This window comes from Falco cherrug, chromosome 3 (genome assembly GCF_023634085.1).
Source record: "Falco cherrug isolate bFalChe1 chromosome 3, bFalChe1.pri, whole genome shotgun sequence".
In the NCBI taxonomy this organism is placed as follows: Eukaryota; Metazoa; Chordata; class Aves; order Falconiformes; family Falconidae; genus Falco; species Falco cherrug.
Genome location: NC_073699.1, coordinates 93,911,091 through 93,933,933, shown reverse-complemented (window position 1 = coordinate 93,933,933; position 22,843 = coordinate 93,911,091). Strand labels below are relative to the sequence as shown.

Below are 22,843 nucleotides of genomic sequence, written 5' to 3'. Positions count from 1 at the left end.
TTACCTGTGATGAAATGTGCTATTGCATAACTGAACATATTTTTTCCAAATTACTGATTTAAGAAAAAGTTTGCAGTGCTGAAAGTACTACACAGTGTTTAGTACAAAACACTGAAAAAGTGAGACTTGCAGTAACAGGTAGGAATCAGTACCCAGTCCATTTCAGTTGTTAAAACTGTACTGATTATGACCTAAAAACTGCTTTCTCTATAAGAATCTACTTACCTAATTATTTTTAAGTAGATAATATTTTATTTCTGTTTGCATTATTTGCTGCCTTATTAATTAAGTCCATGCATTTACCTGTCCTTTGTATTTCTCAGTAAATTCTCCTAATTAAGGAACGTAAGTCAAGGTTTTTCTGGTAAGTAGCTAAAGATCAGTACAAGCAGCTTGGTGCTTCCATTCAAATTTAGGAGTTTTATTAACAGTCTTAAGGACTCTCTTGTTAGGTCCTAGATGACCTTTGAAGCTACCATTCATGTACAGAAGCAAATTCCAATAGATCTGGTTTTCATCATTCATCTTCTCAATAACATCAATGAAAGGAAAACAAAACCATACCGAAAGCTAAAACAGTTCTAAGGGGAAACTTCAAAACAGCTTGTTGAAAGCTTACACTGCTACAGCGGTACTGGCTTGCAGCCTGGTACTGGCTGCAGTCTGTAGGAAGGTGGTGGTGGACTGTAGGTGTGTGCCTGGTCCAGCCTAGAGCCATCACCCAGAAACTCCCCCAGATCAGCTGCCCTCTGGCTGCTGTTCTCACAGTTGCCTGTTGTTGACAACAGGGAGAGACCCAGTGTTTATCAGCTCTTGACCAATGCTGCAGGCCGTATAACTCTTCATTAAATGTCTTTTATGGCAGGTCTGCTTGGGGGTGTACTTACACTGGCAGTCCCCCTGGTCTACCTTTTGCACTGGGACTTAGAACAGCTGTGCTGCCATGGGGAGAACCGAAGCAGCATGGGGTGGGGTTTTTTTCTGGAAACTTTCTTGGGCCACATCTTGTACATATACAGTCATAGCAGGGTTTTAATACCTCCCGTAGCCTGCCCCACTAGTTGGTTTTGACTCTGTGAGTGATGCATTTTTCTGGAGAAGCAAAGGAGTCAAGATCCTGAGTCTTGGTTCTTGCAAGTGGGAAGGAAAAGTGCCGGTGTACAGTTTGCCTGAGGTACCGTTTTAGAGTCCGGGCTATGTTGTATTGTGTATATGACTCACAACAAGCATCACGGATGTGTCAATGTACCTGCAGCGCCATCTGACAACCCTTAGCATCAGGGAGTGGCGGGCATGGAGCTGCTGTGCATGGGCTCCATCCCAGCAGTGGTGCCCCAGGCCCTGGGGCTGCTGCTCTCCAGCAGTGAGGAGGGGGCACGCTCCGGCACCCAACACTCAGAACTGGCTGCTGCTAACACCAGCAGTGCCAAAAACCCCTTTAAAAAGAAAAGTGGGCGCAGGAGGGTGAAGTGTTCCCAACTTGATGTTTAGACAAACATGATTTGTTAAGTGGCCTGAACTTTGGTAGGTCTCACTGCCTTCCACAACTTGGGACACTTGAGGATTAAGGTACTCGCTTGTATGCTCAAATAGGAACTAAAGCCTCTTATACACACGTTTCTGGTAATGCTGATGCCACCGCTTGCTGTTGTCCTGTTGATCTTTTTTGTTGTTGCTGTTACACAGGCTGTTGGTTTTTAATCTCTTCAACAGCTGACATACTGTTTTACCGTTTAATCATTCTGCCACTGTCCTTGCAGACCTCACTGTTTCCATAAGGCGGCAACTGTCAAATATTAGCCAGGATTTAGTTATTTACTTTAGTTCTTTACATAAGGACTTACTTACAGCTAAGACATGCTTTTTATCTTTCCTGAAAGATACATTTACTTTCAAGGAAGTATGGATTAAAATGTGTTCTTTACACTTAAAAGCCGTTTGCTCCCTCCTTTTCAGTGAGTGATAACCTAGCGATGTAGGTCGGTCCTTCAAAGAAATGGGGGGGGGGGGGCAGTGTTTATGAGGGGGTGTCTTATTTTTGTACTAAAACATATGAAGTGACAAGAATCTTCCACTAAATGATCATTCTGGGTGCTTCATGAGTGTTTAATCTTTTATTGTAGAAGGTGGCTAACATTTTATTTCAGGTATACTTGTGCAAATGCAGAACCTAAAAGACTTGAAGGTTCTGTACCTTAAATAGTTAAAGTTTTGTCTTGGGAACTACTGGCAATACTGTGGCTGCTTCAAAACAGAAGGTAATGTTGGCATGTGGTGCTTGTCCCTTCAGAATTTAGTAGTGTCTGTTAGAGTTAATGTTACAAAGAGTGGAGTTCTTTTTGCTATTTTAAACAGTCCACTGACTGTAACTATCCTATGGTTCCTAGGACTGAAAAGATGCTCAGAATTTCCTGTTCATCTAAAAGAGATGGAGAAAGTTCATTTTTATGAGAGAGAAATCTGGAAAAAATTGTTGACGGGATGTATTTTGTATGCTGCATGGAAAAGCACTAACTTTCTGTCATTTGGTTTTAAAACTGAATTTGGACCAGGTGGCTGTTCTCATTGATAGGAAAAGCTTGTCAGCTAGACCTTTGGCACAGTTTGCTTTGTGCTATGAGTCTATTCTACTTCGGGGAGAATTTTCTGAACCAGACAGTACGTTGTGACAACAGTATAGTCACATCCCTCTCAAGGAGCACTCGGTGACTTGCTTGGCAAGGCAGCATTCTAGAAAGGATTGCCTCAGCAGGATTCAAACAAAAATTATTTAAAACATTATCTACTTCACCTCAATTTATATGCAGGAGGGTATTTTCCTTTTGTTCAGATTTTATTGCTATATCAGTTAAATTTTTTATTATTCAGGACTAGGTTTATCGGCTCATATTTCTTAAGCTTGTAGGAGTGAACATTGTAAAATCAATGTTTCTGCTAATTAAGGTGTTTTTTGGGAGTGGATAATCAAGCAGTATAGTGAATCATTAAAAACTTACATACTAATATTGACTAACATTATTGGCACAAAGAGACCAAATCTCTATGCCAGGGACTTTTTTCCTTCTTATATTTTTACAGCAGAAGCAAAACATATTCAGTAAAAATTGATGTTCTCTGCGTTTACCAGTGTAGGGATGGTCCTTTATGGATATAAAAGCAAACGCAGTGTGTTAAAATTCTGGGCATTTATATGTAGCATTTTCTTTCCCATCACTTAACTTAGCAGTAAATGGTGTCTGACTTCAAGGGGTCTTACTGTGTTTTGAAATAGATGGAATGCGCCTGCCTCTTACGAAAATAATGGATCATTTCTAATTTATTGTCAATTTTTGCCAGTATTTTTTTATCCTCCAAAAGATTGTTTCTTCTTATCTAACATTGACTGATGTTTGGTTTTGGTTTTGTTTTATTTGTTTACATTAGCTGTGGCCTACTAGTACTTGCCCCTGGCCTTCTCAGTGGGTGTTACTGAGCAGACCTGTGATTATTTGCTGTCACATTAGCATAGCTTCCCTTCTCACAGTTCCCTTAGCAGGAAACCAGTGACTGCAGGTGGGACACTGGATACTGTTTAACACCATCATTTTATTGTATGCATTTGACTGACTTTTGCCTCAGAATCCGATACTCAACAACCTAGTAGGGTCCACTGTCAGATCCAGAGTGTCAGATCCAGACTTTGCTTTCCTCCTGGACCAGATTCTTGCATGAACGAACTGCTCAAGACCCTTTGTGTAAGAGCGACACCTCTTTGGCGGGGTTACTTCAGGGCTGTGTCGTGCGCAGGAGCTACACCTGTGTTTTTTAAGAAAGCAGAGTAAGACAAAAGACTGAAAATACATTTATTCACTTTTCAGGTATAAAAACTTAAAAGTAGAAAACTCATTAATCTAACTTGAGGCAAGCCAAACATTGCATCTGTTCAGACTATTTTGCTGTGTGCTGTTTTAACTAGTCCGTGACTTAAGGAGTTGTTCTGTAGTTAGTTCTTCATAGCCTTTGTAATGAAAGGAAACTTGGCATCACTGTGGAACTGTGGCGTCAGAGTATGGTGGGAGTATGGACACCAAGTACCTGCTAAAACCACCTTGTCGCTCCCCTCCTCAGCTGGGCAGGAGAGGCAAAAATGTAACCAAAGGCTCATGGGTCGGGATAAGGACAGGGAGATCCCTCTGCAGTTACTGTCACGGGCAGAACAGACTCGGCTCGGGGAAATCAGTTTAGTTTATTACCAATCACATCAGAGTAGGGTAATGAGAAATAAAAATAAATACTTAAAAACACCTTCCCCCCACCCCTTGCTTCTTCCTGAACTTAACTTTACCCCCGATTTCTGTCCCCCCTCCCCGCCAGCGGCGCAGGGGACGGGGCATGGGGGCTGCGGTCAGTCCATCACAGCTGTCCCTGCTGCTCCTGCCCCTCGGGGGGCTCCTCACCCCCTGCCCCGGCGGGGGTCCCCACGGGCTGCGGGGGGGATCTGCTCCCCCGGGGGCTCCCCGGGCTGGGGGCACAGCCTGCCCGGCCGGGGGCTTCACCGCGGGCTGCCGAGGAACCTCTGCTCCAGCGCCTGGAGCCCCCCTGCCTCCTCCTGCCCTGGCCCGGGGGGCTGCAGGGCGGTCGCTCTCCCAGTCTCACTCCTCTCTCCAGCTGCAGTGGCAGTTTTCTTTCTCCCCTTCTTAAATATGTCACCCCAGAGCCGCTGCCACTGTCACTGATGGGCTCAGCCTTGGCCAGCAGCGGGTCCATCTCGGAGCTGGCTGGCATGGGCTCTGTCAGGCATGGGGGAAGCTTCTGGCACCTTCTCACAGAACCCATCCCTGTAGCCCCCCTGCTACCAAAACCTTGCCATGCAAACCCGATATACAGAGTTTAGCTGGGTGGTGGGAAGGGGTGGGGACCTAAGGAGAAAATATATCAAATATCATCTCAGCCACAGAAAATGATAGATATGCTGTCACTGTGTTTCCTAAGAAAGTTTCTCACTAAAATGATTAATACATTGTTATTGCCTATTCAGATATTCAAAGGAAAAGCTTTTTTTGATGAAAGCACAGTATTTCTCATTCTTGTCTCTAAGATTAACTTCTTCAGTTTGCAGGGGAATTTTTGTAATATTTGCATATGGACTCAGGCAGGCTACAGTAATTAAGGCAAGTTTTACTCTGTCTCTTACAGTTTATTTTAACAACTCAGTGTTTCCCTCTGTGACTTAAAAAAATTGAATTCATGTCCATTAACACCAGCTGGGACGAAGTAACAGTGAATACAAACTCTTGTGGCAGGTGCTTCCAGTTTATACATGTTGGAGTGTTTGTCTCCAAACTAGAGAGAGGTGGGCAGGTATTTGCCACCCCATGGGACAAGCTGCAGTGTGACTTTGCAGGAAAGGAGTGATCTCAGTTTGCAACCGTCATCTTGCATGGCTTTTGCCCTGTGTTTTAGCTGGGACTGGAAATGAGGTACCTAGCTACAGCATGGGGAGAAACACCTGGGAGTTAGCAGTGACTCTGAATACACCTGCCCTTATTTTGTGGTAGCTTGATGGTCTGTCCTATCTGAACTTTAAAAAGACAGTTTGTGGACATGAGAATTTAGGAAATCCGCTTTTCTGTGTTGTTGGTTCTCATGGCTCAATTATTGTGGTGCTCTCCTCACTTAAAATGTCTTGTGTAAGCTTACCCTGTAGTTGAAACATGTACAATGTCCCCCTCCCATATTGAATCTTTGCTGGCTAAATGGAGAGACTTGCACTTAAGCTGTGGCCTTTCCTCCAGAGAAACAATTAATTTGTTTTTTTCCTGGAGGTAGTGGCCAGGTATCCATAGGAACTTGTGAGAACTTAATATCTTTACTCTGCTGTAAACGTCAGTTGGCAGCTTCAGAAGTTACTGCCAGCACAAACGCAGACAATATAACCATAAAAACCTAGTAGGCTTAGGAAAATGGTTTATATATCACTAGAAAGAATTTTCCTATAACTAATTATGCAGTTAAAGAATACATTTATGGAAGGAAGAATATACATGCTCAAAAATCAACATTAGAAGGTTTTAACTCCTTAGTGAAATTTGATTTGCATGCTTGCAATTTAAAGGCATTCCTAACTGGCTAACTCCTATTTCTTCATTGTATTTTTTCCTTGCTGGTATATTTTAATGTAACTATTGATCGGATTGTGAGCTTGTAACAAAGTGAGAAATATTAGTCTATAAATGCAGATTTGTACAGAAGATCCTGTGCACCAGTTTGCAAGGTATTTTTTTTTAAGAAACTTAATTCTTACTGATCTGGGAGCTTTTACTTTTACTTGTGAGCAGTAGGTATTACTGCACCTCACACAGATTTGCTGTAGGCAGTGTTGGAGTACCTTGAAAAATCTGTCAAACCACTTCCAGAAATGGCAAGAAGTTGTCAGTTAACCCTGGAATTATACAGCAAATTAACAGATGTAGTATCTTGATGATAATACATTTTCTGTTGGTCTACTTTTTTAGTGAAAGTGCATAGAGAGCCTCAGTGATAAGCCCAGTGTTTAGGACTGAGAAGTATTGTCACATAATTAACTCTTTAATTTACCCAGGGGGGGTTATCAGCCTGTTTTAAATCTGCCCAAGTGACTAGTGTAAAGAACATCAGGTCAGGTGTGTAGAAAAGTCTGGAGAAGTTGGCCATCTGTTTCTCCTTCTGGACAGATGTTGTCAGTGGGGAGCCTCCAGCCTGAGGGAACTGTAAGGATGAGCTTCCCGCCTGGTCCAGATGCTCTGTGGTTGTAGGTGTGGGTATGGCTTAGGAAGTTGCTCTTATCATAAATAGTTACCAGTCCTATAAGCAGTGGAACAACAAGGGAAAACTTGAGAGACTATGTTAGTGTGAAGTCTACCACAAGTCTTCTCCATGTCTGTGCAGGTAAGGGCAGGATTTTTGTTTGTGGTTCTTTCTGACTGTAGGTTTGGTCTTGAAGAGCAGTGAAAGCTTGTGGCATGACCACAGTTATCACCACTTCTATAGTATGTGAGAAAATCCCCTTTGACTGGTGGCTGGATTAAACAATGGCCCCAGCTCACATGAATCAGCAGCAAGCCCATTAAAAAAATTCAGAAGTAATTTATACCAGTTCTTTACAATGTGGATTTTGAAACAGTACTCATCTTCAAAAAATCCCTTGTCTTTGGAGTTAGTTGTAATTGCCTTCTCTAAAACAAACACCAGATACAGTATGATTTGCTTAGAGATGACCCCACCTGCCTAGTGACAAGGTCCTCCCTGAGCCTCCTCCTCTCCAGACTGAAAACACAAAGTTCCCTCAGCTTCCCCTCACAGGACTTGTGCTCCAGCCCCTTCCCCAGCTCCGTTGCCCGTCTCTGGACACGCTCCAGCACCTCAATGTCTTTCTTGCACTGAGGGGCCCAAATCTGAACACAGTGTTCAAGAAGCAGCCTCACCAGGGCCCAGCACAGGGGACAATCACTGCCCTTGTCCTGCTGGCCACACCGTTTGGATACAAGCCAGGATGCTGTTGGCCTCCTTGGCCACCTGGGCACACCCCGGCTCATGCCCAGCCGCCTGTCAGCCAGCACCCCCAGGCCCTTTCCCACCAGGCGGCTTTCAGCCACTCTGCCCCCAGCCCGCAGCACTGCGTGGGGCTGGTGTGACCCACGTGCAGGACCCAGCACTGAGCCTGGTTGAACCTCACACCACTGGCCTCGGCCCATTGATCCAGCCTGTCCAGATCCCCCTGCAGAGCCTCCTGCCCTCCAGCAGATCAGCACTCCCCCCCAGCTTGGTGTCATCTGCAAACTGACTGCGGGTGCACTTGATCCCCTGGACCAGATCGTCAATAAAGATATTAAACAGAGCTGGCCCCAGCAGTGAGCCCTGGGGAAATCAGATTCCATGTATTCAGTTGCAAGGGCAAAACAGCCAAATCTTACCACAAAAAGTGTCTGTCTTGTATGGGTCAGGTTGCCTTCCTCGTCAAGCACGCTCATGATGGTAGAGGGTAACAGATGAACACAATAAATAAATAACCAAATTTCTTTTCTCGCTAACACACAAGTGGTATCCCCTACAAATCGCAGTTCAATGCAGGCCAGGCAGGCCTGTAACATTTTTGAGTTGCACATGAATTTCCTGGAAGGCAAAACCATCGGGGGACCCAGTATTATCTTCCTGCTGGTTCTATGGCAGTCCCCAGCACTGAGCCTCCCAGGATACAAGACCAAATACACATCATAAATAAGGTGGTGAAGGATATTTTCCTTTGCCTGTGAGCCATCACACTCTGAAGTTCACCACACGAGGTCGTGCTGTATTTATTCCAAGGGTCCACTCCAATACAATAGACTTTCTGAACCGGAGCATGGCAACTAGACACAGGCGGGCACTCAGAAATACTCTCCCTAATAATAGTAAGAGCAGTCAGTCAGGTTGCCTTTTCCTATTGGAGCTGGTTTTTACTGTCAGATTGGTTGCAGGTGCCAAGGTGCTCTCCCAGCCTGTTCAGAAATGATGCCAGTTATTAGTCCTGCTTTCTCTGTCCCTGACTGCATGGATGTTAGCTGGTTGAGTGCTTCTGATGTAGGCCATTATCCTCCTTCCTGGTATCTGGATATTTGTACACAAAGGAACAAATCTTTCCATGAGAAACTTGCCACTTTAAAGCTCTCCCAAGAGAAAAATATTGCTGAGGAAAATAAAAATGAGTGACACTTTTTTACTGTTTTACAAGGTCTAAAGAAAATGATCAGCCGTCAAGCTGGAGGGTTCAAAAGAAGTACAAAGAGCATGCTTATTATGGTAGAACTCGTTGCCGCAGCATGCTGGGGAGGCAGCAGATAGATGAGTCCAGACGGGGATCAGACAAATCAGTCAAGTCTGTTAAAATGGTGGCATGGTTGTAGCTACATGCCCCTGAAGTTGACAAAAAGTTGTGATCCCTGCAAGCAGAGGTGGCTATTCCAGCAGAAGGTTGTATGCATGTGTGTCACATCCATGCTCCCTTTCCCTGAGGAACTGCTCGTGGCTGGTGAGGAACACAGTGGAAAAGATGGATCATGGAATTGATGCAGTACCACAGTGCTTATCTTCCCTCTTACACCTTTCTTTTCTCTTTGAAATGCTTTGGGGCTTGTGACACTTGTCACCCACCTCTACAGATGCTGCCAGAAAGGAGGCATTCATTTTTAATATTTAAACATTTACAGTAACACTTGTAACTTCATAAAGGGATGGAAGAGCCGTTTTTCTTGTATTCTTCTGTGTCTTTAAAAGTTACAATATGAATACATACAACTGGACACTGAGAGTGCACTATTGAATTTAATTAAGAGCCCTTAAGGTAAGCAGATGCAATTAAACTATCCTGAAAGTTGTTTGGTACAATACAAGGATCTTTAGAAATTCCTGACAAAATGAATACCACAGCAAAACTAGACCTTTTCTTAAAGACTAAAATAATAAGGAGCAGTGATATTTAAGCTTTGTAGAATGCCTGAGACTGGAAGGGGCCTCCAGAGTTCTCTGGTCCAACCGCTTGCTCAGAGCTGGTCAAGGTAAAGCAGGTTTACCTGTAAAGTAGCGTGCAGATAGACTACTGATTATTGCAATGCTAACCTCAGTTTAACTAAGTTTGTGTATAGAATACAATTCTTAAATTCCAGAATTTTTCCATACATGCATTCTGCAAAATGGTTTCAAGTTTCTGTGGTTTTAGCAATACAGAGAACTGCTGTGTTGTGCAAGAAACTGTTGGATTGCTACAGTTGTCTCATCCCCAGCTGTGATGGCATATCAGCAGTTTAATTGAAAGAAAATGAAAGTATTCATAAAGTATTTCAGGCATAATACCTATTCTACTGTAGTTTCTGTGTGGCAGAAAATAGAACCATCTGCATTGCTTGTAAATCTTGTGTATGATTACTTTTTAGGAAATAATTTTCAACTAATCACATCCTTTCTGGTATCCCCTTGATGGCCATGGCTCATGGGACATTAGTCATCAAATAAGGATCATCTTTTTCAAAACTGGGATTGTAAAACTAGCATACAGAGCTAATTGGATTTGGGAACCAGAGCAGAGAAGATTTGTTTCAGGGCTAGTATGACAGTGCAGCTACATCGTGTGGTTTTGTTTCTTCAGTTGTGCATGTGTAGCATTGAGCAGGAGCAAAATATTGCATTGGATAAGCAGTAAATGGTTAAACACAGTACTTAGGCTTGCAAATTTTTGAAGTGGAATTTTCTGGAATGTCTTTAGAAGTGCCACAATGCCATCTACTGGCTCACTTTGTGGTCTTTCCCAAGAGGAGTTTTCCTTTGTACACAGGTTTATATATACGCAAGGTTTATACAGTATTTTTAAATAGCAAAGTAAACAAGCTGGCATAGAATGTGCAAGATTTTTTGGATGCATATTTATGTTAAAGGACATAATACATTACATATATTAAAGAATCACTTCTAATTTCTTGCCAGTTCATCTTGCTCTCCTTTTGTTAAAAGTAACTCTGAGATGATTAGTACTGAAAGATAACGGAGGAATCTCTGCTTTCCGTTCATGTTCCTCATAGCAGCTTTTCTGCAAGTAGCTTCACTGTTTTCTTTCTGTAGCAGTCAGTTTCCCTTTCTGTTACAATGGTTTTATACAGATAAATGGAAAGAAAATGAAGAAATATGTAAGCTGTCAAGCCGTAAAACCTGGGAAGTATTGTATTAGAAATTATTTCTGACAGGATTCTTCACTGACAGATTCCTAGATTCAATACATTCTCCTTAATTGGCTCCTTTCCACCCCCCCACCCCCCCCCCGCCCCCGCCATGTGTGTTAAAACAGTCTTTTAAAGGTTCATCAACAACCTTCCAAGGACCAAAATTCCATAGACTTTCTAACAATTGTTACGGACAGGCATGCATTAGAAAATATTACGCTTGGTATCAGGCTGCTTGTACCATAAATGAGCAGCAGGCAGTTATATGAAGTTTTGATTGTTCTTGTTTTTAATCAGTCTGCCTAATATTATCTATAGGAGTAACCCTCTGTCTTCCACTTGCTGCCAAAAGAAATGAATGGGCAAATACAAAAGTAATGTCCTGAAAAAACAGGAATTGTAGATAGAGGTAAACACTGTTACTTGCAGTCTCGCTGCCTGCTTTTTCTGGAAGCTATCTGGCAAGTTTCCTCATTAACTGGTTATTTTGTTTGTCTTCATAAAATATTCCTTTAGTTTTCATTTGTTTTTCTCCTGCACATTCGGGTTTTCCTAGCAGAAATTTTTCATAATCCTGTCTTTCTTCAGTTTAGTTAGGAGAAAGAGAAACATTGGTAATGGCTTGTAACACTTTGGATTGTTTTTTAAATAGATTTGTAACTCACTCAAGTACAGCTCCAGAGTCATTCAAAACAAAACAGCTACAAAAAATGTCCAGCTGTTTCCTAAATGGCTTATAGTGAAGGTAAATACAAACATCTGTGCCCTTCCTGGCCTTTCACCCTGTATCTCACTGACATTCAGAAGGTCAAGCAGATCTTGCAAGCCCAGTTTTTATCTGGTAGGAGCTGTGTCTTGCTGACAGCTGTGGAGCATTTGCACATTCATGTCTGTGCTGGTGGAAGAGCCCAAGTGCTTTTGGCTGGCTCACATGGAAAGGAAGGTGTCCATGTGTTAAAGTTAGTGCTTGTTTGTGGCAGTGGGTTATTACACTGCAGTTGGCATGCGGTACGCTGGGAGCAGTGAAGCTGAAATGATTGTACTTGGCACTGCTGTTGTTTTTTGTCATATAAATGATTTGTGTCAGAGGGGTTGCACTGGGGAGTGGGTCTCAGCAGCTTGGGCTTCCCAGTCCTTGCTAAACAAGCCACCCACAAGCCGTATGGTAGCTCTGCTGAGGGGAAAGCCCTCTGTGGTGCTCCCGTCGTTGTGCTGTTTGGTTTTGGCCAGGGTGTTCTGTTTGAGGAATGCTCTGCTCTGTCCTGTTCAGAGGAACAGAGGTTGCTCCCTGCCTATATTTGGAATAAGTGCTAACCTCGCACTCCTACTTATCTGTGCTGGGAAACACCAGGGCAAGCCTCTGTTTAGTGTGACGTTAAATAAGGGAGAATTGGCAAAACCGTAAGGGCAAACAGGATTATTTTATGCCATGTCTCCTGTTGCAATCTCAATTTTTTCTTGTTTACTTCTGCGAACTGGCCTGTGCTATTGCAGAGAAGGAAGCACTAATTAAGTCAGTTGCTGAAAGTGTTTTGCCACCCACACTACTTAAAAGAACTATTTGTACAGAATTAGCTCTTCCCAGCTGTGCTAAACCCAGTAATTTATCTTTGGGGGTGAGGGGGAAAGAAATAAAAACTGCTGCTATAGTTTATTCCAATTAAACAAGTTAATGTAAGTTATGTATACCCTATATCTGCACAAACACAGATATCTCCTGCTCAGAAGCTGGAGGGTTTGAAATAGTTATTTTCTCCCTTGTTCATTCTTCTTAGCATTTGTAAAAACTGCTGGGCTGGGAAGCACTGGGAAATTAACTTCCTTGTGTATGGAACTGGCTGAGCATGAGCTTGCCAACTGGAGAGCAGTTTAATGGCGGGACACTGGCCTGAGCTTGGGCAGGTTCAAGCACAAGGGCTTGGATTCAGCTCGGTGTGGTGCTGCAAGCGGCGTGTGCCTCGGGGCAGGGGTAGCGATTCCTGCCCAGGGGGAGAGGCTGTAGGAAGACAGAAGCCCACCCGCCTTCACCTGGAGTATCTTCAGGATGGACAGAGTCATTCACTGTGTTTGCAGTTACGGCTCCCTGGAGGCTGTGTAACAAAGTAGATCAAAATCACGTTTTCTGACCAGGGTGTTGGTTTGGAAGCTGAGCTGGACCAGAGAATTGATCTTAAGGTGTCCATGATACAGTGACAACTCACAGTCACAAACCTTGACTGAAATTCAACAAATCCATCCTCAGTCCTAAAACATCAACGTCCTTTCTTCTCACCTGCTCCCTACTCAGTTTTTTGAAGATGGTAGATAGCTTGAGCAATGCGTTTTTCCAGCTGAAATTCCAAATGCTGATGCCTTTGATTCCCAAGAGCTAAAGGGGCTACCTCTGTTCCCCTGAGGGTGTGAGAACGAGGATTACGCTTTCACCATAGCTTTTCAAAAGGGGGGGTGGGGGGTGGGGGTGGGAGAAAAAGCTCTTTGAAGCTTGGGTCACTTTCAGGTGTGGGATTTGGAGGTACTAAACCAAGAATGATGGCTGAGCAAGACAAAAGAAATCCTTGGATATCCTCCATCAGAGAAAGTCAGATAAACAAGGAAATTATCTTTGTGATTCTGTAAGGAACAGATGACTGTAGTTTAGCAATCTGTTAGAATTTTGCCAAAAAAAGGAGATCTTGTTAATGTAGAAAAACAAAAACCTACTCCTTATGCACTTACAGATCAGCTAAACGCTGCAACAGGGACTTGACATGTAAGCATTTACACTGATGGGGTGCTCCTTTCTGGGAAGATACAGATTGAACCAAAACATCCAATACAAAATTTATCTTTGGAAATAAAGATATGTTTTCCAAAGATAAATTCAGTTAGTTGTTGCTGCTCTTTGAAATTTAATTTTGCAATTTGAATGTGCAACAGAGAAAAGCTCAGTCCGTAGTCTCATCTGAGGTGTGTGTAAGGTAACATCAGTGCAGAGAAAGAGACCTGCTAGAACCGTAAATTGTTCCTGCCATAAAATTAAGTTTAATCCTTGAGTTTAGCCTTCTTGAAGGACAGGGAAAAAAGGAGTTTCTGTGTGTCTTATGTCTTGGAAAAGTTTGTATGTTACAGGATTGATCTTTTATTTTTCCAAAACACTGAAAGGCTTGTTACTTTAAAATGATATTAAAGCACCTGGCAGTTTTACGAAATGCAGTGTACCTGGTGCCGTCCATTAACCAGCACTAGGAATCTTGGTTTCCATGCTGCCAAACAAAATACGTTTTCTAGAGCGATCTGAATTGCCTTGTGCCACTGCGCTGACAGCATTTTCTTCCTCAAAGAACCATCAACTTTGGCTGTTCTCACCACGCTGGGCTTGCACACTTCTGAACTGCTTTTGATTTTGGTGAGCCCTGACATCTTCTCTGGCATGTTTCTTGTACATAGACCCTCAGATGCATTTTCCCAAAACTACAGCTAGCCAGTCTTGCTTTTCAGTCCTTGGGACTTCGGTGCCTGCTCTCTCAAGATGTCTTAGCTCTTGAAGTTCGGCCTTTCCCAATGCATATACTTCGATGCCTTGCATTACTTCATGTATTGTTCACTTAAAAATACGGTGAAGATAAAGCATGCAGGCTTTTCAAGGCTTTAGCCAATCATCATTTAGACAGGTAAATCTTAATTAAAAACACTGAAAGTCCATGTGCCATTCACTGTCTTTGGAACTTTCTCTAAGTTCCAGTGGCTTGGGATAAAATTAGAAATTTTGCAGAAGTTTGCTAGGACTAGGAGGGAAGGGTAAATGTAGAAGGTGATATGCTGTATTAAAAAAAAAGGGGAGGGGGCACTGGTGGAAAAGTAATTTTCTGAAAGACATTAACCTACGAACATGCCGTACACATACTTGTGTAACTGTTTTTGCAGCTCTTCCCAGCAGTCACATTCCCTGGTTTACATGAGAAGAAAGGCTAAAGTTGATTCTTTCAGTTTTGTTTTTGGTTGGTTTTTTTTTTGCATTCCTAGCATCTAACTTCAAATACAAGTGTTGTAAAAGGTGGTCTTTAAATTATGACTGTTGTTGAGCATAAAGTGGCAGCTCATTTTAGTTCTGCGGTAGTTCACAGTATGAAAGCCTATTAGTGCTACCAAATTACTTTATCACACTTCTCAGTAAGCATATTTATTATTTGTTTATACCTGTCTAAAGGACTAGATTTTCTTCAGTGTTACATTCCAAAAGTCTCTCACAGTAATCCAAGAGGACACTGCGGAGTGAAATATTTTCTAATGACAGTTGAGTCTTTCTGTCTGTTGTGGAGCTACTGTATCTGTGATACACAAACATTACAGTATTTTCCTGGACATAATGCAGAATGTGTGTTTTGTGACAGTGGCTGTTGTATTATACTACTGACAAAAGTAAGGCAGGCACTCCCACTGGCTTTGATGAATTCTGCTTATGTAGTTGCTACAAAACATAGGGTCCTCTGTGAATGGTTTGGGCATTTACATACCAAATGTCTCAGCATTACTAGAGTACCTGTTATACCACACTCAGCACAATGTTATCCAGGTCTTTGTCTCTGTGTTTTCAAGTACTAATGTTTTGTATTATTTTCCTTGCCACACTCAGCATCTTAACTGAGTAGTTTTTTTCTTCTGCATGCTATGTTGAGAAGAGATCAGCCTGTATTAAGTTTCTCCTCTTTACCCACACGGGACTGACTCTTTAGCGGACCTGCTGCTTCTGTGTTTGGCTTTCCAAAGAGTTTGAGCTGGCCTGTGGAGGTAGATGTTTTATATGTAAATGAGAGAGAAAAGGCAAGATGCTGAAATACATTAGCAGGTAACAAACAGAAAGAGGAGAAGTGGGAGCCTGGAGATGCCAGGATGCTGAAAGCACATAAAGATCACACCGGGTCAGCGTGTTACCACTGCAGATCTGCTTCCTCTTTGGACGTCTTGTATCCAACCTTCACCTGCCGGTTCAAGCCCAAAGGTCGGTCACTGCTTGCTTTCCTGTGACCCACTGTCAGACATCTTTGTAAGGTTACCTTTGCAGCAGCAGAGGGATGCTGCTTCCCCTTCGCAGCAGGCTGCTGCCTGTGCCATCTGCTGTTGGCCCTGCATACTTCTAAAATGGCATTTTCCTTGTCACGCTCCTTTTTTCTGTAGGCTGAGAGGCTTGCAAGAAATGAGAGAAGTAAACCAGTGTGACTTCACTGAAGGACTGCATGATCTTGTCCACTGGTCTTTGCAGTGTTTTTCTTTCTCTGGTGGGGACCCTTACTTGTTATTTTGAGCTGTATCAAGTGTGTAGCTATTTGGAGCAAAGGCCATGTCTGTCATGCCCATGTTGTCCTGTAAAGATAGTAGCATGTTAGTGTAATTTAAAAAAAAAAAAAGGAGGCTGTCTTAGCTGAAGAAATAGTCAGCATTCAAAAAGAAGAATCCCTTGCTATTGTAGATCTTCCTATACAAATACACGAGTGTATATGCTTACAGTATTTTCTGTGTTAATCATTGCTGGATTAGATTTGATTCTCTGCTCTTTTCACTGAAGAGTATCTCTTCAGGGAGACCCACAGAATAAATTAATAAGAGTGTTAAATAAATATGTCATCTTGCTTCTGATAGACTGAATAATGGTGTACCAAGATACAGTACATACGGTTCTAACAAAATTATATAGCTTACCGTTATTAAGAGAAATAACTTTCAGACAATTTCTCACCTGTTAGCTAGTTTGGTTTACTTCATGCCTTCCTACTTAGTGAAAGCTAAACAAATGGTAGCTATAAAATGATTTTTTCTGCCTTTTTGAAAGCTTCATGTAGCATGGCTGTAGAAGATGTTTTGCCACAAAGAAGAAAACAGCATTTGCAAAACAGAGGCAGAAGTAAAAAATACAGAAGAATACTAACTTCTCAGCTCTGTGCTTTCCTTCCCTTCCTTTCCCACTCCTGTGTAGACAAGTGGAATTGCTTAAAATAAGGGAAGTGTCTCCAAAATCATACATTTTTTTCCATATTGATTCCAGCTCAGAAGAACTGGAGTAACCTATGTATTTAAGGAGCCAACTGCAGTTTTTCAGCATTCTTTCCTAAGTAAAAATAAATAAGGCTGCTGCTACAGCATTTAATACCAACACAAAGATGTGGCAAAGCGCTGAAGTTACTGATGAGTTTTTGGTTCCATTTGAAGTTTTTTTAAATCACTACTTACAACATTGCTGTGTTTATTATTGCAGTCTATGATCATTTCAACAATTGCTGTTCATACACATTTAAAAAATATGAAACTGGCTTTAGTTAATATGAAAAATATTTATCATCAAGTATGCTGTGTATAGCATATCTGACTATGGGCATGGTGAAAAAAGATAACGCTTCTTAAAAAACAATAACCACTTCATTTACATTTGCAATAGAAGTGCAAATTGGTTGGCATCATCCAACAGGAAAGATAGTAGGTAAACAACTTACAACACTGTTGCCAGCTCTTAAAAGTAATCGTTATTCCTGTACATTTCTGTTCTTGTCAGCATTCACTTAATATGTATTTATACTAATAGTGCAAAAAGTTAGGAATGGGCAACTTCATATGGTGATAGAGTTCAAGCTCAGCAGCAGCATACATGATATGACTGCCGTGTCGTCGGGCATTTCTCTTCCTAGTTAAGATTCAGCAGTGTGCCTGTGAGAGAAACCTGTCAACTTTTCAGGTGCAACAGGACCAACCAATCTGATTTAAAAAAAAAAAAAAAATATATATATATATGTGTGTGCGTGTGTCTGTATGTATGGTATAGATATATTAATAAAAAGGACTTTTTCCTACTTCTCCACAATAAAGAACCATGAAAATTAATATATTTATATGTGATCCCTGGCTGTAATAAGGTAGCGGTTTCTTCCCTGCAAGCTAATTTGCAACGAGAGAGAGATGTCTGTGTTCATATAAAGACTGGATTTTTAATACATTTTATATACATTTATATGTGTATGTGTATATATATATAACAACCTATATATTTTTTTTACAAATGTAAGTGTGTTTAATATGTAAAACCACCTGTAGTACCTCAAATTTAGTTATCGTTTGCATTTCTTTAAGAAAAACAAGAAACATCTTTTACTTCTCTGATGACCCTCTCGGGAAATCAATTTTTAAATCATTGAGAGCTAAAGGAATTGCTGCCTTACGATGTTTTCATATTCCTGCACTGTGGTGGCACTTTTACATGTTTAAGCCTTCCCTTTGCCAAGGAGGTGATCCTACATAGAGTTAGTGTTGCACCGTCTCCTGTTAGGCTGCTCCTGCTTTTGTCTGCCATCAAAAAATAAACACTGGCATGAAAAACTGGGGTTGGTTTGCCTTTGAGGGCAGAAAATTGTTCCCTAGAGATTACTTCGGAAACTTTGAGGGGAGACTTATTAAATAAACTGACACTGTTGATTTTGTTGTGTTACAAACAGGGTGAGACATCGAAGGGAGAGAAAAGGGAAACTCCTCTGTACGACTCTTATATTGACTTAGCTTAGAAAGTGATGGTAAAAGTATCGTTTTGAGGGTCTGTGGTCATACTGCATTGATTTACGTAAGAACATACCCTGATTGCCATTAGGAAGACGATGTTTCTACGTGCTGAGGAACCCAGGATATGTCACCAGCTGTGCAATGTGCTAAGACTCTTTCAAGGGCTGAGACCAGCTGATGTCCTCTGTGTCCATCCTGCAAAGAAATATTACAAGCCAGATTGCTTGCCATCTTGACTTTGTATTTGTTTACTGAAGCAGTGGACATCCTTCTTCAGGTCCACCCGTGTGGGTGTGCGCTTTGGCTGTACGTAGCCCTTTCCTTTCGGACAGCCTCTTTCCCCAGGTCGGCCACCCAGCTACTTACCTGAGTAGTTTTAGGGCATTCACACTGAAACTTTGTCAGCGAGACCTCACACAAGCAGGTAGCTAATACTTCAGAGATTGTCAGGTTTGGGAGGAAGATAACCATGAGCAGTTCAGTGACGGTGAGAAAAAGTGTCTTCATCGAGGCTCAGCAGGATTTGTTAGAGCTCACAGGTTATTTACCATGGAATTACGGTTTTGTAAAGTAAATGGGAAAAAGAGGTGCCTGGCCACCTTTGTACTGCAGAGTCAACACAACTAAGGAGGGGGAAATGTGGTGGTTTAAAGAGGACAGACATTTTGAATATATAGAGCTGTCAAGGAAAGATGCCGTCATAGTTTTCGGAGCAGAACATGCACTCAAAAATGAGTGAGGCAAATTAGAAGAATTTTTAAAACACAGTCACCTTGTTTTCAGCCCTGCAGCAACTAGGAGCAGTCTCTTCTGCTTCAACCCCGAGCTGCAAAGTAAAATCTTCATATGGGTAAAAACCACAAGACATACCACATACCTTCAAAAGCTGACGAAGATCTTCTAGTCGTGTTTTGCAAGCAGTGGCAGTTGGCCTGCAGGATCTACTGCACCGGCTGTGTCAGGTAGGAAGGCAGCCCCTAGGACTTGGGGGCTACTTCCAGATCACCACTGTCCCATTGCAGTTGTAGCTATCACGTGGCTTGGCACAGAAGCTACACATAACGTGGTCACCAGCCACAGGTGTCCCGAGAGTCAGGCACTGGCCAGCCATAGACCATTTGAGAGGACGGAGCTCAGAGCACATCTCTGATATTGTTATCTGGGGAAAACCTCTCATACTTGCTTTTTTCCCCAGTCGTGGTAAAAGATTCCATGAAGTGGCTTCTCTTTGTGATTGCTGCTGCCAGCTGCAAGGCAGGAAAAGTGCTGTTCCCATGTGAACACACAAACACCTCATAAGCAGAGAATGGCTCGGCTGCAGGATGGACCACTGCTTACTGTTCAGTAATTTCTTTTTCCCCATTTGTTGTCTCACTTATATCTGCTGATAAATCCCATTCTGAAACCCCAGTCTTTTTCCTGGATTCAGATGGCAGGCAAGATTAAGTTTTTCAAGTTCACAAGAAAAAGCTGACTGTACAGAGCTGTACTAAATCTTTGAACAAGGACAAACTGTCAGGTTTTGAGGGTTGGACTTGTCAGACTTATTTTTAAATTTGCAAGCAGAATTTAAACACCATCTAATTCAGTAACATCCGAAGAGCAGCCTTTATATTTCTATCTGTTGTCTTCTCCTGATGACAGAGTGGTTCTTTATTGCTCATTTTGCCCTGCAGAGTTTAATTGCAATGTGTTACCTTACAGAGGTAAATAGAATTGTGGGTAACAAAGTTGCTGAGCAAATGGTAGAGCCTGTTTCCACAAAAGCTTCCTGTGATTAATGAAAATACCCTGACATTGACCTATGCACTGGCTTCCAGCCACCTACCAGGCGAGTAAATGGCATACAGTGTGCGAGCTACAAATACACGTGATGAAAAAAGAACACAATAGATAGCCACTTAAGTCTTTTAATTTGGGAGCATCCACAGCCGTGCTTGCTGCTTAAGTGCTTTCTTTAGACTTAGTAGGGGTGAGGACACCATAAGAATGCTGTTTTGATTCAGGGGGTTAATGAGCATCAGCATGTAAATACTGGTGCAGTCCTGCTGAGGCAGTGGATGTTTATAGATGTGAATTTTTCAGCAGCTATAAACGGAAAGTCTGTTTGTTTTGTCTAAAGTACATGGGAAAGGCTTGATCGTAACGTTACAAATTCAAGGCTAATGGTTTGAAAAAAAAAAATAAAATCCTGAAGTTTCAAAGTTCAGTTTAAAATGTCATGGCAGGGCTTCTGGAAGGGAGGCAGGCAGTGGAGCAGGCAAGCTGCAGCAGCCCAGCAAAGGCAGCCAGCACACTGTGCTCGATGAAATGCACGTAAGCCCATGGTTTACTAAGGAAGCAGCTCGACACACACATCTATGATTTTACTGCGTTCTAGTCAAGAGGTACAGCAGTAGATAATAACCCATGTTGGCAAAAGGACAGCAAACAACAGCTCGTACCTTTCTCCTACAAAGCCATCTGCCCTGGCTGAATATGATTGACTGAGAAGTCACGTACTCAGCCTCATCTATCTCCCCAGTTGGTGGAGAAAAAAAAAATGCAATTCAGGTTTCAGCATTTTTGTAATCCCTCTGAGCCTCCCATTAAATTTGCTCTACTGTGTGGGAAAGGATTAAATATTCTTTGGGCTCCAAAACACAGTATACAAAAATTAAGTACTACAGCATGGTTTGTGGTAAGGCAGCAACTAAAGTGTATAGCCTGCCACATAACCCAGAGCAGCGAGTTCTCTTTGATAAGTAACACTTGTTGACAGCTTAAAATTTCAGTTGGTAACACGTGCCGCACTTGTGTACAGCCTTTTTTAAAAATATTCTGTATGCAACATACTTAATAAATGATTTTTAAAATAATGAAGTTGTTCATATGCTGTTACTAACTTAGTTCAGAGTCCCCAAAGAGGGGAGTACTTGCTGGCGAGGAGAACTTCTGTCTGTTTAAGAATGGCTCATAAATACTCCCCTGTAAGAAATAGTTCTAAATTAAAAAACATTCAAAAAAAAAACCAACATGTTTCAGACAAGGCTGTTCATGAGGATCAAATAGTTAATTTCCTAAAAGGTAGTATTATTTACATTTTGTGTGAGTTTGGGCATAGTTGAGAAATTTTTATTTAAGAGCCACCAGGATATTTTCCCCTCAAAAATGGTAAATGAAAACTGCTGAAAATTTTCTTTCTTTAATTTTTTGCTATTTTGAGAGCCTGACTTGCTGTCACGCTTAGCGTGCAGTATTAAATTCTACTAAATATATTGTACTTAGTGTAATTAAGCATCTAGCCTTTTTTGTCCTAATTCCATAATTAAATATATGAACTTTTTGTGTGTGTGAAAAGGACACAGAGCTACTGTGTACCCAGGCCTTGGGGAGAAAGTAGGGATGTGAAAAGACATTACAGATACTAAAAATTAGGCTCCAAGATTCATACATTTAAAATAAATGTCTTCTCCTGCTTACGTTACCCTACTTGCATGAAACTTCTTCCTTCCACATCTCAAGTGTTAAGCAAAGAGCTGTGTGTGACTGGCGCCAACTGTGCATCTGACTACAATTTACCAATGGTACGGTGCAGACTGGAAAGTACTGAAGAACAAGAGGAATCAAAGCTTCAGTGTTGCATTTTTGTCATTTTTCTTTTCCTTATTGCACTAGAAAGCACAAATATATGAGGTGTGAATGCCTTCTCACGAACAAGAGGTCCGTTCTAGTGTGTGTGTGAAATGTTACTGCTGAACTAACTGTGTAACAGGTTTCACCATTTCTAAGGCAAATTAGATTAGGGTTCCGGAGGAACTGGAAAACAGTGCAATACCATGCAATTTACATCTAGGCTTTCCACGCAAAAAGAATTAACAAAAAATATCTGCTAACGGTATCCATCTTTTTATTTGTCATATTCATCTTTTCATTTTTCTAAGCATCCAGCATGTGTTCTTTTCCTCTGTAGTAACTTCTAATGTTAACTTTTAATATGAGCCTTTGAACAGTATTCCTCAATGTTGTTATTTCAAGATTTTATATATGTAGTTATTTTATGTATTGGTTATTTTTCTTAAGGTATAGGCTGATAACAGTATTATTTACCCAAAAAAAATGCTTATAGAAAGAAAAATATCACTATGAAAAAGCTTTAATATATGGGTACTCTGTTCTTCAGCTTTTTTTTAATCTTCTCTTGTGAAGCTGAAATAATAACCTGTTTACTTTCAGGTTTCAGCTTTCTGATATTTTGGTTTTATTTCAGGTTACTATTGGCCAACTCTATTCCACACAGAAACTGGTTATTGAGAGTCCAGGAAACACATAGCTATGAGAAGACCCTGATCCTGAAGCAACACTGGACCATTCTCAGCATCCTACAGTGCCACATACAGATGCATAAACTCACTGCACACGTCTGAGCTTTTCTGTTCAGCAGAAGAAATGCCTTGAGAGACTGTTTTTGGCAACCAAAGTACTGTTTTCTAATGGCTCACCTGTTCTGAAATATATTGCTGTGATTTATAGTAGCATGTAAGGTAGTTTTGAAACCTGTTGGCTTATATGTCCCATGTGATGGAATAGTTCCTCCTCTACTTTGACAATAAAACTTCATTAAACTACCTGTAACCAGA

General features: G+C 41.6%; 1 protein-coding gene across 6 annotated transcripts in view; it reads left to right on the top strand.

The window, feature by feature from the left end:
- Positions 1 to 22,843, top strand: part of LYRM4 (LYR motif containing 4) — a 91,826-nt gene extending 68,983 nt beyond the window's left edge. For all 6 annotated transcript variants that reach the window (XR_008731566.1, XR_008731565.1, XR_008731564.1 and 3 more), the window contains one exon: positions 22,474 to 22,843. Coding sequence is in view for 2 of the 6 variants with exons in the window: in XM_055706129.1 (XP_055562104.1) it covers positions 22,474 to 22,536 (63 nt within the window). In the remaining 4 variants the exon portion in view is untranslated. The remainder of the gene's footprint in view (positions 1 to 22,473) is intronic.